Source organism: Eucyclogobius newberryi, unplaced genomic scaffold (assembly GCF_026437365.1).
Source record: "Eucyclogobius newberryi isolate DKJ021-1_F unplaced genomic scaffold, fEucNew1.0.hap1 SCAF_2, whole genome shotgun sequence".
NCBI lineage: Eukaryota > Metazoa > Chordata > Actinopteri > Gobiiformes > Gobiidae > Eucyclogobius > Eucyclogobius newberryi.
Window position 1 is genome coordinate 34,658,596 of NW_027315834.1, and position 16,687 is coordinate 34,675,282.

Genomic DNA, 16,687 nt, shown 5'->3' on the forward strand with positions numbered 1-16,687 from the left:
ACGGAGGAGCTGCGCAAACACGGAGGAGCTGCGCAAACACGGAGGAGCTGCGCAAACACGGAGGAGCTGCGCAAACAAGGGGCCGTCTACAAGTGCAACTGGACCATCAAGAGAAAAAAAATGTGTCTTTGAATGAAACGCCAACACATTTATCTCGTAAAGTAAATAGGAAGCAGAGACATGGCAGTGCATGAGCCCAGAGTGAGTGTTATTGTGAACAGAGGCAGGGCGCTGGGGAGGAGCCTGCTGCTGCTCGCCCACTACGCCTCAGTGTTTGTGGCCTTCATTGGTCGCTCTGTCCGGTGGATGGTGCTGGCGCTGCGCTGGATCGGCCTCTTCGCCCAATACACCACCTCCATGTTTGACTCCCTCTACAGCCTCCTGACCTGGGGCCGGAGGAGAGGGCCTCCCGGGGCCGGACAGATGTGTGCAGCCCCCGACAGGCAGCCAGAGGGAATACTGAAGTAACTCAAGACTTAAGATATAAAAAGACTGAAGATGTAAACTCTGAAGGATGAAGGATAACGAGGCCTTATTAAGTCCTGTTTATTTTATCTATAACACTTTACATGTGTTTGGCCATTATCAGGCCGTGTTTATCTATTGAAGGTCTGATTTTGCACTTTCGTGATATCTTTTGTAGGAGCCGTGATAGTGTTTACAAGTGATGCAACCTCAGCCATGCTGCAGTCCACTAAAATACAAAACTCTAAAGAAGAATTGATTTAAAAAGTCACATATTTACCAAAGTTTTGTTAAGTATTTTTATATTCAATTCAATTTATTTTTGTAACGCCCAAAATCACAACAGCAGTTGTCTCGGAGGGTGACAGTGAAAAATGGATTAAACAATGTCCAAAAGGACAAGGAGCGATGTCCCAGAGTCCCCTGTCCTTAGACCCTCCTTCACGGCCAGGAAAAACTACAAAAAAACTCCTAGGGGTAAAAGAAGAAACCTGGAGGAGTTCCACAGTGAAGGATGGATCCGACTCCTTCAGACGGACGTGAGATAGACAGTGGAGCTGGAGCCACTCAGGAGCAGAACCAGTTCTTCAGGAGGAGAACCAGTTCTTCAGGAGAACCAGTTCTTCAGGAGGAGAACCACTTGTATAACTATGTAATTTGTTTATGAAGCAGTTAGTCTGGAATAACCTTTTTTGTATTGTTTCTTGTGGCAACAGTGTGCCAAAGTTTGAACTGGAACAAATCACTATAGATTATCTTTCTGTGGTATATCTTTAATATGTTTTGCATGTTTATATTTTTATAGTGTGGAATGTATTCATATCTAACGTTGGACAATTTCAGCAACAAACTGAACCTGACATCAATTATTGAACTATTATCTTTTTTAAAAAATATTTTTAAAGGATTTTTTTGGCCCGTAGTCTTTATTAGAGAGGACAGCTTAGCGCAGGGGTGGGCAAACTACGACCCGCGGGCCACATCCGGCCCGCCGGGTCTTTCAATCCGGCCCGCCAAGCTTGTCCAAGTAATATAAAAAAACAAAACATTTTTTTTTTCCTTTTTTGCCCTCAGGCAGCTGTCTGCACTTGTATCCTTAATAAATATGACGTGAAATGAATTAAATAATAGATTCAATAGCCTATATTTGACCAAAGTCAAATATATCAAATATTTTATTTGATATTTAATTTTTGGGATTTTTTTTTTTTTTTTCACACCAATGATCGCGGGCCGGCCCTCCGCTACTTGCCCGGATTCGAATATGGCCCTCGGAGGAAAATAATTGCCCACCCCTAGCTTAGAGTGATATGAGGATGAGAAGGGAGGATATGCAGTAAACAGGATTCGAACACACGACACTGTGGCCAGCACGTGGATCCTGGCACATCTTAACCACTGGACCACCGGGCAGCTCTGAACTATACTTTTAACATTGAAGACAAAAGTTCAGTTGTATCATCTGGACTCAGTTTTAGAAAAAACAAGACGTTTTGACTCACTCAACTTTTTCTTCTGAGATGAATAAAATAAATATCCGAGTTCCCGGTCTAAATTTGCAAATTGACAATGACTCTTGGATGAGAGTCGAAACGTTTTTTTTCTAAAAGTCCACATGACTACAACAACCTTTTTCTACAATGGAACACTCCTTGACAAATGTGGGATTACACACCACTATTAACCTTTTTTTCATGTTATTGAACATTTGTATCAACATATTACTGAACCTAATATGGATAAATGTAGTTTTAGAGTACATGAACTGTCTAAATACTAATAATATGTACATATTTACATTGTAAAGTTTTAATTTACTTCCTTTATACATTTTTACAACTAATTTTGATTACCAACAACAATAACCCCAATCAATGTTAAATAAAGTCTTGTTTTTTTCCAACAAGAATTCTGTGTACAGGATCTGGATTTATGTTAAAAATAACATTTGTAATTCAACTCATTTGTTGTTTCTGTACAGCTTGAACCAACAGTCTCAGGTTGAGATTTATAAACCGTCAGGTCAAATACAATAATTTGTCCTGTCACATGGAGATAGAGAACATCCAGACATGCATGAGTCAGCACATCTCTGGAACCTGAACATGCCTGAGGACGCATAAGCTCCTCATCGGCCCGTTTGTCTGGATTAGACAGTGATCAGACTGAAGGAGGGCACTTTGGGCTCACCTCTAAACTTAGTCCACTATAAAAGCGCCCCAGCAGTGGCAAAGCCCGCCCAATGTCCAGAGTTGTGTGACTGTGAAGAGGGAGCCCCTCTGTCTCACAGTAGACCAATTGGACATCAGGTGTCCTGAGCCAGCTCTCAGCAGAAATGGGGAACTCCAATGTCTCCACAGTGGACGACCTGCAGGCCGTGGAGCTGCACCTGTGGTACAAGAAGTTCATGACGGAGTGCCCCTCGGGACAACTGACTCTGCACGAGTTCAAACAGTTCTTTGGACTGCGGGGTCTGGACCCAGAGGCAAACGCCTACATTGAACAAATGTTCCGCACATTTGATATGAATAAGGTAAGGCTTTTGCATTTAGAGGTTATGGCAAATTAATACAAATTGTAATCATTTTCATTTCAAGTTTAGATTTGAAACATTCAGATGACAAAAACCTAGTGCAGATATGAAATTAGTCTTGAATTATCTGGTGTTAGTGGTTTGGTTTCATGATCTTTTTAATAATCAAGTCTCAAATTAATATTTGATCCTTAAAATACAGGAGTTTTTCATACATGTTCTAAATCTTATTCTAATTAGGATGGGCTTTAATAAAGCTCAATCTCTCTCTCTCTCTACATATATGTCTATAGCTATATCTCTGTTTCATCATCATTACTTGTGATGTCGGTATTGGCAAGAAAATAAGTTCAGCCAATATTTGTCATAGATATTTTTTCTAAGATGCCAACCATGAACTTTACTACAACTTAACATTTGTGGGCCTTGCTTTAGAATTACAAAAAATATCAGCAAATATCTGTTATTGGCCACAGCAGCAATACAATGCATATAGATTTCTGGCCCCCAAAGAGTCCCCTAAGACCGGCCCTAGTTCAGAGGCGTCTTGCGAGACTGTGCTGCTATATTTAGTCTTCCCCACAGCTCACTGCAGTAATCATATGCATGATTTAACTGGAGATTATCTGTGAGACACAATGCTTTGAAGCAAAGTTTCTTGTTCAAACAGTCCCTGGAGTTAATGCCCCATTCTGGCACAGTCCATTTCTACCGACAAACAGAAAGATTTAATTGCATCTTCTGAATGTTTGTCGTTTACTCAACAGGATGGCTACATAGACTTCTTGGAGTACGTGGCTGCCCTGAGTCTGGTGATGCGTGGAAAGATGGAGCACAAGCTGCGCTGGTATTTTAAACTCTATGATGTGGACGGCAACGGCTGCATCGACCGACACGAGCTGCTCAACATAATAAAGGTACATTTTACACTCGACACGTGATTGTGAAGCGCCTTGGGCCACGGCTCATTTGTTTTTGTTGCTTCAGGCGATTCGAGCAATCAATGGAAATGAAAATCAGGAGTGTACAGCAGAGGAATTCACCAACAGAGTGTTTGACAGGATCGATATCAACGGAGATGGTGAGTGTCTGACGTGTTGGCACAAACACACGCAGTAAAAAGGGCTCGACAGAAAAAATATTGCTGCAAAGCCAGATTTCCTGAAAGAGCGTTGTCCTTACAGGTGAACTGTCCCTGGAGGAGTTTGTTGCTGGAGCTCGCAATGATGAAGATTTCATGGAGGTGATGATGAAGAGTTTGGATCTCACTCACATTGTGGCGATGATCCACAACAGAAGACACAGCATTTAGGTCCTGATCCTGCGACCGTCGCCAGGGCGACATGTTATGCCAGGTCAGGTTTATACAGCTGGCTTGTTGCTCTAAATGTGGACTTCATGTGAAGCGCTTAAGGTCACTTTGAACGAGAGATGCTCCCTTCAGGATGAAGAGGGAAGAATATAACTTTTACTCAGCTTTAATTTTGTTTCAATTTAAACATGATTCAACTTGACTTTATGTTTATGTCCTTGTCATTGTTTAGATATTTTTGTACACATTTTGTTTTTTATATAAAAAAAAAAAAAATACTCAATCTTTTTCCATTTAACATTTTTAATATGTAGATACTATGGACGTACAAAAGTAGTACTGGGAATACTTTTTACTTTTATTTCACTACATTTAAAAGCAGTTATCTGTACTTCCTACTCCACTACATTTTGGAAAAAGTACTTTTTGCATTGTTTGAGGCATTATATCTATACCTAGCCTACCACAATTCTGACAGATATGTATTATTAATGGAAAATGACAGTCACATATCAACATTACTTTTATTTTTGTAATGTTGTAAAATATAATATAGATTTTTCTTTCCTGATGTACTTTGTCGCCACTAGAGGGCAGTGTTATCACTGGATTATTTCAGCACGAGCCAGTCTGAGCTCCAGTTGCACATGATGCGTGTGCTTAAGTGCATTCAAGTGCAAAGCTCCTTATGTCTTACTGTCAGTGTGTGTCAGCTCTTCTTTTGCACAGCCGCCTCAGAGGAAGTCGTACAAATACCTGACAATATCAAAGTTGACTGTCCTAGAAAAACACAAGTTATGCACATGTTTAGCAAAGTCTTTTTACACTGTCGAATGCAAAAATGACTTGAGAAATAAAACATGATCATACCTCGAGATGGCACAAATGAAGTCCATAGAAACGGCACACTTGTACTTCGGGGCATCGAGCTGGTCATCATGACTGACCTGGTTCAACAGCTGTAGAGTCACCAGAGAGGAGATCTACAGGAGGACACCTGCATGAGCCCGACTTACAGAAACACTCTCAAGGCCAATGAGGCAGGTTCATTTATAGAGCACAAGTCAAAGTAATTGCAAGTGCTTTATAGAAACATATGTAGTAAGATACAATACAAAAAAGTGAACAATCATTATATAAATAACTTAAAAAGAGAAGAGTGCAGGTGACATATTTTCAGTCAAAGGCACAGCTAAAAACAGGAGTCAACAGCAGATACCAAGCACACACAGCAGTTAATATAGTGAGTCCTAAGTATAGTAGGACAAACAAGCCAATAAATATAAACACTTGCAAATGTTCCAGTAGCACGAACAACCAATAAACACAGATTTTTGAATTGTATCCTCCCAAGCAGGGCTAAAAGCTAATTGATTAATCACAACTTGTCACTTATTGAATGTCAACCAATATGGTAATCCAATAATCACTAACAGGTCTAACACAGGGTCCACAACATGCCATGAGCTGACAAAAGATGTTATGACTCAAATTGTGCATGAAAATAATGTGGACAATGTGTAAATTTAGCATATTTGATTAAAACACTCTTTTGTCCATAAATGTGCTCCACCAGGATCTTAAAACAGCTTCACTTCAGCTTCATCCAGGTCAAACATAATAAAAAATATTTTCATTGCGTAACCTTTGCATTATAAACAACTAATCCATTAATCAAAAGAATACTTGCTAGACTAATCAATAAACAACATGGTTAGTTGCAGCCCTACTTCAAAGTGAGTAAGCTCTGACCTGAGAGAATATGCTGGCTGTGGGGGCCACTCTGCTGTCCACTACACTGTAAAAGATGGCCAGCATGCGGTCCAGAGGGAAGGGCTTCGGTCCCAGGAGATGATTACTGGTCTGTGCACAACAATCGAGTCCAAATGCATCAAACGTAACAGCAAATACATATTATAATGTATTAAAGCTGATAAAACAGGAAGTTACCTTTTCATTTTTCTTTAAAAAAAATGTTTTTTTAATTTTACCATGATGCTGTTGAGAAAAAATAATTAAACATACAAATTAAACTAAATATACGCTGTTTAGTCAAGACTGTACCTTGAGAAAGAAGCGCTTGTCTGTGCGAGCTGGGTTGTATGATGCCAAGTACGCGGCAATCAATAGAAACTTGGAGTAATAAGGCAATTCTACATGAGTGTGAGCTGATAAGCCTTTGAAGACAACATTATGCAAGATTAATTCATAGGCAAATAAACTATATTAAACTAATTTTAAATGGCGTCAATAATAACCTCTCACGGCTCCCGCTTCTTTTTCCTCCATCTCTTGCATCTGCTCCCACTGAAGGCTGAACATATGTTTTAAAAACATATAAGGAAAAACCCCAAAAGTTTAAGTAATGTAAAACAAATACAAACCTGGACACCTCTCGAAGATAAACTGTTTGCATGGCTTTTTTCAAATGAGGCTCAATGTTTCTCCATAATTTGTGTGTGTCACTTTCTTTCACTGAAAAATAAATAAATACATTTCATGTACATTTCAGTATATTTATTAAATGGTCATTTTTCCTCTCAGATATGATTGTCCCATAATGGGCAGTAAAACATTTACTAAAGACATTTTTGCTTGAGTGATAAGTACAGATTGTTTTGTGTTTTTTACCACATAAATCTACAACTGCAACTAACAAGAATAAAATGTTATACCAGATCTATCAAATATGTAGCACACATAATGTATAATGAAAAGTGTTTACTGGTGCAATGGGTCGATTGGTTTCTCTTCAATACCTTTGCCTTCTTCCAGTGGTTCACAAAACTTTGAAAAATTAAGAGCAGCCTGTTTGAGAGAAAGAGGTAAAACAATTATTTCAAATAGAACAATGTTTACGATATCTTTGAGTGAGACGGACTGACCAGGTGGCGCAGTTCTCTGAGGTCTCGACACACGGAGTAGAAAACGCCCAACAAGATGTTGATGTAGGAGGAGTAAAACTCAGCTGAATGAGAAGGATGCTTGTATTTTGATAATATCTGCTGCAGCTCACCTGAAAGAAGAAACACCAGCAGAGCTAAAGTCTAACATACTGAGAGATGTGAGAGCGCGGAACTTTCAGTATCATTTCACACTTAGAGGAGAAGTGCAAGAACAAAATCACAGGCACATTTGGCAGCATCACATGACAGACAGAAGCTTAATGTTACCTTTACTGTAGTCTGGGAAATGCAGCAGAAGAGGTTCGAAACAACCCGTGTTTGGTCTGAACTTATCCCACACAATCTCACTGAGAAGAATCACAGTAACATTGTCTTCTACCTGCACAAGACGGAGAGAAGTGCCATCATTCACACATAAAACACATGCTGCCAGTGTTCAAACGTATGTAATTCAGATGCTTATTCATCAAAATGTATAATTGACGCACTGAAAGAAAACTCCCCTGAAGATACATTTATTCCAAAGCACAATTAGCTCTGAGGTTTCAAACATAAAGTAAAAGGGAAGGTCTGTTATGCAAGTGTTCAGGCTCAGCTCACCCATCTGAAGTAGAATATCTGCCTTGATCACCGAGATGAGCAACATTTACCGTATTTTCCGGACTATAAGTTGTACCTTTTTTCATAGTTTTGGCTGGGGTGCGACTTATACTTATATTTGTAATAATATACTTATATTCCGGAGCGACTTATATGTGATATTATTTGTTATTTTCACACTTGCAATCGCATTTCATACTCCAGTGCAACTTATATATGTTTTTTTATTCTCTATTATGCATTTCTTGGCTGGTGCGACTTATACTCGGGTGCGACTTATACTCGGGTGCGACTTATACTTATACTCGGGTGCGACTTATACTTATACTCGGGTGCGACTTATACTTGGGTGCGACTTATACTCGGGTGCGACTTATACTCGGGTGCGACTTATACTCCGGGAAATACGGTTTGTGACGACAAGCGTAGCAACCCACTACCTCACTACGCTCACCAGTTCCTGAAGACGGAGAAGAGCAGGAAGAAGGTTGGCTTCTGCGTCCCTCAACATCTCAGCCTTTTCCATTATCTACAAAGCAAAAAGATCTTTTCATGCACAGCCCAAAGCGACACATCATTTATTGAAGTTATTTAACATTACACAACAACATTTCCACTGATCGCAGAGGTCGACATGAATAGCTTTCGCACTCACAATGTATCTGGTCTGTTTGGCGGGCGACTCCGAGCTATGCCGCCTGTAGATGCGGACAAAGTCGGACAGCGTCGGACTTCGGGGGAGTGTCGCGGCGGCATCGGCCCCGAAGAAGGACCGGAGCACTTGTTCAAAAAGCAAAGCCACCGAGAGACATTCAACACAGCTGACGAAGGCGTGTGGTAACTGCAAAAACACAATGAACACAAAGATTAAAAGGGAGCTACCGTTTCCTTGCCTGAGCGTTTGTCTGGTATTGGTATTTTATATTATTTTTTATATTATATTTTAAAAACATACACAACGCACCGGGACAATGTTTGTAGGCCTCAGATATGGCAACAGATGGGCTAACGTGGCGCAGCAGAGCGAGTCAGAGAATGTGCGCGGAATTTTTAATAAATTACCGACTACATCATCGCAAACCTCACTTCACGCTTTTAAGGTGGAACATGTGACCGCGTTTTCATCTCCTCACATTTCACTACACTTCAGAATGATGCATTTGACAACAGCATTGAGTGTTAGGAGCAGATACAGTGCGCATAGTTCTATTTAGGGTTGTAGTTTTGATGCCCGGATACCAATCGATAATCAAAGTAAAGCAAATTACTAAGTGTGTTGTGGGTGTGAGTGTGTGGTTTGAAAAAAATCATGATTGTGGTATTGAAATCAACATTGAGTATCAAGCCATTGACATTTTTGTATTGTGCCAACACTAGTCTATATGTTTTACTGGTAAGAGAGAAGATAAGATAAAATAAGATAACCTTTATTTGTCCCACAATGGGGAAATTCCAGTGTTACAACACAAAGTAGGCACAGAAGAAAACAGATAACTTACAGAAAACTTTTTAAATAAAACACTCTTAATAGAAAAGCTCTTATAAAAACCTCTATATTCTTAATAAAAAGTAAAACAAATCAAAATATTAATAATAGTAACAAAAGTAACTTATTTACAGCAGGCAGTTATATGGATGGAGAATATTGCACCAATATAATTTACATTATGTAAGAGTATTGCACATGATTATGTCAGTATTGCACATGGGTATGACAGTATACACGTGTTCAGGGCTAACAGTGTTTGTTGTAAAGTCAGCCTGCTCATAGTTTTAGGGTGTATACGATTAACACTGGTCAGTAATTAATTAGGGGTAGGCTAATTATATATGATATATATAAAAAATATAAATTATAAGACAGATAGGCTAGGGGAGACATTTAATTAGAGTAGAAGACATGACACAGCTGCTTACCTCCAGTTGTTTCATTAAAGTATCGAGTACATGGCTCTTCCCAGAGGCTCGATGTCCATAGATGAAAATAGAAGGGAAGCAGTGATGCTCAGGCTGCAACGAAACAAACGACAGACACAAACAAAACAAACACGTTATAACTTTTGATTGACAAGTCATTATACTCATTAATAGGCGCTTTATTCAACTGTATTGGTGGAAGGTCTGCCACTTTGGTCGCCACAAATATGTCATGTTTTGTCTAGAATAATCCACTGAATGAAGCTACACTTATCTCCATGGAGACAAGCAGGTGATGCAACCGGGCCAAGCTACAAGTCAGATCTGTGGAGAGGCAACTGCGCTCACAGAAATACATTTTAGATAGATGTGTTGAATGCCATACTGTGGAACATTTCAGCCAAAGCAATCCATGGGTTTCAGAAGTAACATTTCAAAACTAAATATATTTTGAATGTGCAAAAGTCCTCAAATATCACTTAAAGAGATATGCAAGAAATAGAAACCCACGCCTAACATCTCCATGGAGACAAAGAGGTGGCAATGACATAATTATAATAAATTCGTTTTAGAACAGAGGCCAACCTGTCCCATGAGCGACAGCAGGAGCCCGGCCTGGACCTCTCTGCACGGGCACAGCTCCGCGACCCTCTGAAGTTTCTCCTTATCATATCCCCGATGCTGCAGCGGTCCTGTCATTCCACTTTCAACAAATAAACCACAATAACGCGTGAAAAAACTCCTTGGACACGAGTAAGCAGAGTCCACGCGTTTCTTCTCTGTTGTTGGTTGTTGTTTCCCGCCGGTGTTTCTGTTTCCCGTCACATTTTCACTTCCTGCCAGCTTGGGCCAATCACATTCGAGGCAAAAGACTGTGGGTAATGTAGTTTTGGCCCCTTTCTATGACAAAATAAATCATTTCTCAGTCCAAAACAAAGCTAAATATAAAATTACAATAATAAATGGAGAAAGCCTATTGCTGCTACTCCAACACGGCTAATAACAACGGGAAAAAACAAGTACTAAGCTATCAGAAGGCAAGATAATAACAAAATTAAATATATAACGTATTTTAAAAAAAGTATTTATTTTTTAAAAGCAAAGCGTATATATTTTTGAGTCCTCGGGTGGACTCTGTTTTGAGACGTGCCGCTGTCATTACGTCAGCGCGGGATAAACGCGGAGGGCTGGTCCTTGTGTTTGATCCAACTGTGTTCATTTCACTTGAGCTGCAGCGGCTGCTGAAGGCTCTCGGCGCCGAGCAGTGATTCACGGAGACTGAGCGCCGCGTTTCACCGCCCGCGAACGGGCCACACAAACCACGACCGACAGCCGCCGACCGCCGCGGGGGGGGGGGGATCGGTGATGTAGTCCTGCAGGTGAGGTGAGGACCCGCGGAGCAAACGCGCGAGCTGTCGCGTCAATCCTCCGTTATTTAGTTGGGATTACGTGTTGGATTAACGCCCGTTTCCCCCCCTTGTGTAAAAAGAAATAAACCGCGGTGAGTGAGAGTGATGAGTGGAAAGACTGTGGACACAGTTACGGTTTGGACCGAGTCTCGGATGTGACGAAGTGAAGCTGTGGCAGATGTGTTATTTTTATTTTATTTTTTAGTAAATGAGTGTTATTATGGGAATGGTGCGTTCAGGGTTCACGCCTCAGTTTGTTGAATGAACTACTGATTGATCTGAGCAGTTCTGTTTTGCCTCAGAGGATGGTGCCCGGGGCTCCCAGCACCGGCATGCTCCCGGCGTCTGAAGCGGCCAAAATCTACCAGACCAACTACGTGCGTAACTCCCGTGCCATCGGCGTGTTGTGGGCCATCTTCACCATCCTGTTCGCCATCGTGAACGTGGTGTGCTTCATCCAGCCGTACTGGATCGGGGACGGCATGGACACCCCGCAGGCGGGCTACTTCGGCCTCTTTCACTATTGCATCGGCAACGGCTTGTCCCGGGACCTGACCTGCCAGGGCAGCTTCACCGAGTTCAGCTCCATCCCGTCCGGCGCGTTTAAAGCCGCGTCCTTCTTCATCGGGATGTCCATGGCGCTCGTGCTCACCTGCATCGGCTGCTTCGCGCTCTTCTTCTTCTGCAGCACCGGCACCGTCTACAAGATCTGCGGCTGGATGCAGCTGGCGGCAGGTAGGGCTCGGCACGCGCACGCAACGCAACAATTGTTCACTATTGTGGGATTGTAAGTGCAAACATTAGACTATTTGTGCGAGGCACCGGCTGCAATCGAAAGTTCCGGGGCCATAGTTTATCACAAGAGCTATAGGTCAGTGGACAATGCCACATGGCCAAAGGAAAAGTTTTGGGAAAACTTGGGAAAACCTTTACACAATACACATTAAATATGCAGAGCAGAGGTTCTCAACTATTTTCTCCCTATTTTACCCATGGGTGCGTTGATTACCCAAACGTCCTTTTCCTACCTGAGAAACTGTTGTCTCATTAGAAAAACAAATCTGGCTAATAAAGATGTTATAAAACAGTAATGATTATAAGATACAGATTTGCCGTTGTTTTATTAAAAATCACACAATCTACGATTTGGACCTCTTTTATAAGAACTACTGGGGACCCCCTGTGAATCTTTGGGGGGTCAAATTGTAGTATTGCAGGTTGGGAATGACAGCAACACTGTTCTCTTGTTTATAAAAGTCCTGAGCTCACTAATAAAAAAGCCCCCACAAACACTCCCCTAGAAACAACCTTAGTTTTCAGGATTAAGTTTAATATAGGCTACATATTTACATGAAAAGAATGTCTGAAAGCTTCAGAAACAAATTGCCACTTTTGTTTTACTCTGCATATATTCAAAATGTTGATGCTGGATCAAAAAGCAACATCGTATTAAAGTCTATACACGGAGAGTGTATCACATCTTTCTAAATTTAAAAAACGCTTGGGTGATTTTTTTGTTGAAGTCTACACTATAGTGGCCCAATTGTCAGTTTGGGGAGTATTTTTACTGCACACGGGCATTAAAGACGGTTTTAGAGACTTCGAGCACAGTCTCTTCTTGGAGATAAATCTTATAATCTTCCATGGTCTGCTGCAGTGGCGGGCTGTCTCCAAAAGAGAATTAAATGTCATAAGCAATTTAATCTCATTCAACCAAAGTGCCTTTTCATGCAGAAGCACACACAGTTACCAAATATACAATATTAATCAGAACAACATGATATCTATACTCCCAGGTCCAAACCATCAAAGTGCTCAGGGTGGATTGTATCGATTAGAGAGGGAATTTATTAAACATAGGAGATACAAATATATTGTCCTACAAAGGCGTGTGTGCTGCTGTTTGAGTCTCAAAGTACAGACCTGTAATAACTGTGATGTAGATTACGCATTAGACACTCCCAGTTTTTGGTGAAATAAAAGCTGCTGGTTTCATCTTGAACTGGCTCAGTCTATTTCTGTCACAACAGCAGATTTTCAAGAGAGCCAGATTATTCAGTGAGAAGACACATGTGAAATGCACAAACGCTATTACAAATGTGTACAGTTTTGTGACTAGGGTTGCACATTAACTCACTAAAGATATAATTGTAATAAAGATATTGCAATAATGACAAATATCCATTGCTTTCAATTCAATTTAATTAAATTAAATTCAACAGTGAAAAATAGATTAAACAATGTACATAGGAAATTAGGAAATGTCCCAACATCCTCTGTCCTTAAAGCCTCCTTCTCAGCAAGGTCAAACTAGAAAACCTTTTGGAAGAAAGTAGAAACCTCAAGTGGAACCACAGTGAAGGAGAGATCCTTCTCCCATGGACAGACAGACTGTAGATGGTGCAGGACAGGCTTTTATTTGTAGATAGACTGCAGAGCCAGAACCACTCAGGGGGAGAGAGGTTTCATCCAGACAGATGAAGAACTGTTCATTCAGAATAGAGAGTGCTCCTCCAGGCAGCCAAGAAGCTCTTGGATCCACAGGCCAGCACGGGCAGAGAAGGAGAAAAAGGAGAAAACTGAAGGTTTATATTTCTGTTCGCCTGACCTTAAGCTATTTCAAAAAGGAATATTTCAAGCCTGGTCCTCATGTTAATGAGGCAGATGCAGTCTCTTTATTGAACAGGGAGTTGAATCCATAACACAAGAGCTTGGTGTCTAAACACTCTACCTCCTACTGAGCTTTTAGAGACTATTGGAAACACCAGAAGGCCAGCATTTTGAGAGTGAAGTGTTCTGTTTGGATGATATGGTTCTATAGCATCTTTGAGGTAAGATGGGGCCATGTCATTTATGGCTTTATTAAGTCAGGAGGAGAATTCTTTTGATTCTAAACTCAACAGGAGCCAGTGAAGAGACTTGCGCACCGGCGTAATGTGTTCTCTTCTTTTAGTTCCAGTTAGTAATCTTGCTGCTGTGTTTGGAACCAGTTGAAAGCTTTTTATGGAGCTTTTAGGACACGCTGCGAGCAGGGAGATACAGTAGTCTAATCTAAATGTTACAAATGCATGGATACGTTTTTCAGCATCGCTTTCAAGCAAGATTTTAGAGAACTATAGGCCGTGTTACAGGCTTGATTTATATGCACTTTGAATGAGAGCTCTTGGTCAAATAAGACCCCAAGGTTTCTTAAAGTGGAACTGGAGGCTACACTGACATTGTCCAGTGTGACTATCTGCTCAGATAAAGCGTATTGCAGACGTTTTGGGCCCTAGTAGAATAACCTCTGTTTTTCAGGGTTAAGAAGCAGATAATTAAGTGTCATTCAGGTTTTTATTTCCTCCACACAAGCACTAAGTCTGTCTACTTGATCGGTCTGATCGGGTTTCAGTGATTAATGCGGCTGTGTATCATCTGCGGAAGCACATAAAGAGTAAACAGAATTGGACCGAGTACTGATCCCTGAAGTTACTTTAGAACAAAGTGAGGAGCTCTGGTTTACATTAACAAACTGGTACCTATCAGATAAATATGATTTAAACCAGCTGAGGACTGTCCTTCCGACAACTACACAGTCTTCTCGCCGAGGGGTTTTAGCATGGCGGGCTGCCTTGTTTCGGCTGGTCACCGCCATGCCCAAAAGATACCGCCAGGTATTAAGATCACCGTGCACGTGATCTTAATTCCATATTAAGAAAATGTTTTAAGTACTTTTCGCTTGCACCGCCTACGGCGCTCGCACGGTTTTTCCCACCACCATCCATCAACCTCAGCCCAGCGAGAACACTGCCTACATCACATTCTAACCTCTGCAGTAGAATGTTGTGGTCGATCAAACCCTGAGGTCCAACAGAACCAGGATTGAGAGTAATTCATCCTTAGCAGCTAATTAAAAATAATTTTCAGACAGAAATTATTGTCCTGTAGGTTGTGACAAAGTTGTTTAACTACAACTCTTTAATTACATTATATAGGAATAGACTAATAATAATAATAATAATAATAATAATAATAATAATAATAATAATAATAATAATAATAATAATAATAATAATAATAATAATTACTCACTCACATACACACCACATTCATAGACCTGGTTCTACTCCTGAAGAACTGGTTCCCCTCCTGCGTGGCTCCAGCTCCACTGTCTATCTCGTGTCCGCCTGTCTCTCCTTCACTGTGGAACTCCACGTCCCTATGGACATTGTTTAATCCGTTTTTCACTGTCGCCCTCAGAGGCAACTCTTGTTGTGATTTTGGGCGTTCCAAAAATAAATTGAATTGAATTGAATTCTTACATTGGCAATGCTATAAAAGTGTCTTGCCCAAGGACATAACAACCATATAGAAAGAGCATAAAAGAATCACATAAATATTATGATGGATTTGACAAGTTAAAATGTGTGGGCGCTCTGTTTCGCCTGCAACCAAAACAATTTAAAGTTCCTTCAGGGGTAAGAGAGGACGCCGACACAAATACAATATTATTTGAAAATCTTATGAACTGAATTGCAGTTTCTATTGTGGCATAGTTTGGGGTGTACCTGTTGTTGCAAAATTGTGATGCAAAATTCAGCATCATGGCGGCCAAGTTGTTAGTTATTGACAAAAAATGATATTCCGATAACGATAGTCAGACTATATTGTGTAAATCCAACTGAAATATATTAAAACATGCATTAGTTGAGGTTTATTTATCAGAAGAATGTGCAGAAATACCACCTTACACCCTATTTTCAATCAGCTCTTTCCGTAGCATTTTTCAGTGTGATCAATAATTTGGATTCAAGCACATCTACATTTTGATATATTGCCCACCTCTATTAGTAATCATTAAGGGCAGTGCTGCTATGCAGGTTTACTGCTTTTCAACTCGTAATTGTCATTTCAGTCAGCGCTTCAAGTGTCTGCTATGAAGCCAACCATTAAACGGTTCGAGCTGACTTAAAGAGGCAATATCACAACACTGCCGTTCGCAATGCAGCCCAAAATCCTTGTGTGATTGAAAAAAACCTCTCCGGCTTATTGCTTTTAGATGGCATTTCAGGTGCCGTAGGCAGTAGTGATGTGCTATCAGAGGCCGGGAGTATGAGGATGGTTTGAGCTGAATGTTTAATGAGAGCTGTCCTCGAGTAGGAGAGATTAAGGGAAATATCTCAGAATAATGATCGCTATACGGCTTGCGGGCCATCGTGCGCGTTCAGATGAGAAAACCCAAAGATGTCGTGCATAAGTTTGCAGAAGTCGTTTGCATAACTGAAGTGGCTGGCAGACGTACATCAGACAGCTCTGGCATGTTGCCGAAAATGAGGAGAGCGAAGAACTCTCCTTTTGTTTGACATCTTTATGTTGCTGGAGAACGTCCCACTCATTAGGAGGAAAGGCTCGGTAAATCAAGAGACACTGCAGTAGGACATCCGAGAAAAAGAGGTCAACATTTTAGATGCAACAAACTTTTATGTTCCAATTTATGCAAATACTAGTCTCTTTTTGTCCTTTTAATCTGGAAAAGTTTTTGTGAACTATGGTATCTAACTTGAAG

The 16,687-nt window shown here is 40.7% G+C and overlaps 3 protein-coding genes across 3 annotated transcripts in view; 2 read left to right on the forward strand and 1 right to left on the reverse strand.

Annotated features, from left to right (window-relative positions):
- Positions 1–2,683: 2,683 nt before the first annotated feature.
- guca1aa (guanylate cyclase activator 1Aa) lies at positions 2,684–4,452 on the forward strand. Its single transcript, XM_072455140.1, has 4 exons — positions 2,684–2,998; positions 3,766–3,915; positions 3,986–4,079; positions 4,183–4,452. Exons 1-4 carry the CDS (start codon positions 2,801–2,803, stop codon positions 4,308–4,310), a joined length of 570 nt encoding a protein of 189 aa, XP_072311241.1. The 5' UTR covers positions 2,684–2,800; the 3' UTR covers positions 4,311–4,452.
- Positions 4,453–4,871: 419 nt separating this feature from the next.
- On the reverse strand, positions 4,872–10,507 carry orc5 (origin recognition complex, subunit 5). Its single transcript, XM_072455142.1, has 14 exons — positions 10,319–10,507; positions 9,734–9,826; positions 8,472–8,657; positions 8,271–8,345; positions 7,484–7,595; positions 7,196–7,326; positions 7,070–7,118; positions 6,695–6,785; positions 6,569–6,624; positions 6,375–6,487; positions 6,261–6,308; positions 6,063–6,173; positions 5,181–5,293; positions 4,872–5,090 (listed from the first exon to the last, which is right to left on the reverse strand). Exons 1-14 carry the CDS (start codon positions 10,430–10,432, stop codon positions 5,045–5,047), a joined length of 1,338 nt encoding a protein of 445 aa, XP_072311243.1. The 5' UTR covers positions 10,433–10,507; the 3' UTR covers positions 4,872–5,044.
- Positions 10,508–11,344: 837 nt separating this feature from the next.
- Positions 11,345–16,687, forward strand: part of lhfpl3 (LHFPL tetraspan subfamily member 3) — a 34,224-nt gene continuing 28,881 nt past the window's right edge. The window contains exon 1 of the mRNA XM_072455143.1: positions 11,345–11,877. Within this exon, the coding sequence (XP_072311244.1) occupies positions 11,448–11,877 (430 nt within the window). The 5' untranslated portion in view covers positions 11,345–11,447. The remainder of the gene's footprint in view (positions 11,878–16,687) is intronic.

Coding starts and splice junctions, on each gene's coding strand:
- guca1aa (XM_072455140.1), top strand. CDS start 2,801: ATGGGGAACTCCAATGTCTCCACAGTGGACGACCTGCAGGCCGTGGAG. Junction 2,999..3,765: donor GCACATTTGATATGAATAAG/GTAAGGCTTTTG, acceptor TTTACTCAACAG/GATGGCTACATAGACTTCTT. Junction 3,916..3,985: donor AGCTGCTCAACATAATAAAG/GTACATTTTACA, acceptor TTGTTGCTTCAG/GCGATTCGAGCAATCAATGG.
- orc5 (XM_072455142.1), bottom strand. CDS start 10,432: ATGACAGGACCGCTGCAGCATCGGGGATATGATAAGGAGAAACTTCAG. Junction 9,827..10,318: donor TGCTGTCGCTCATGGGACAG/GTTGGCCTCTGT, acceptor GTTTCGTTGCAG/CCTGAGCATCACTGCTTCCC. Junction 8,658..9,733: donor CTTTAATGAAACAACTGGAG/GTAAGCAGCTGT, acceptor GTGTTTTTGCAG/TTACCACACGCCTTCGTCAG.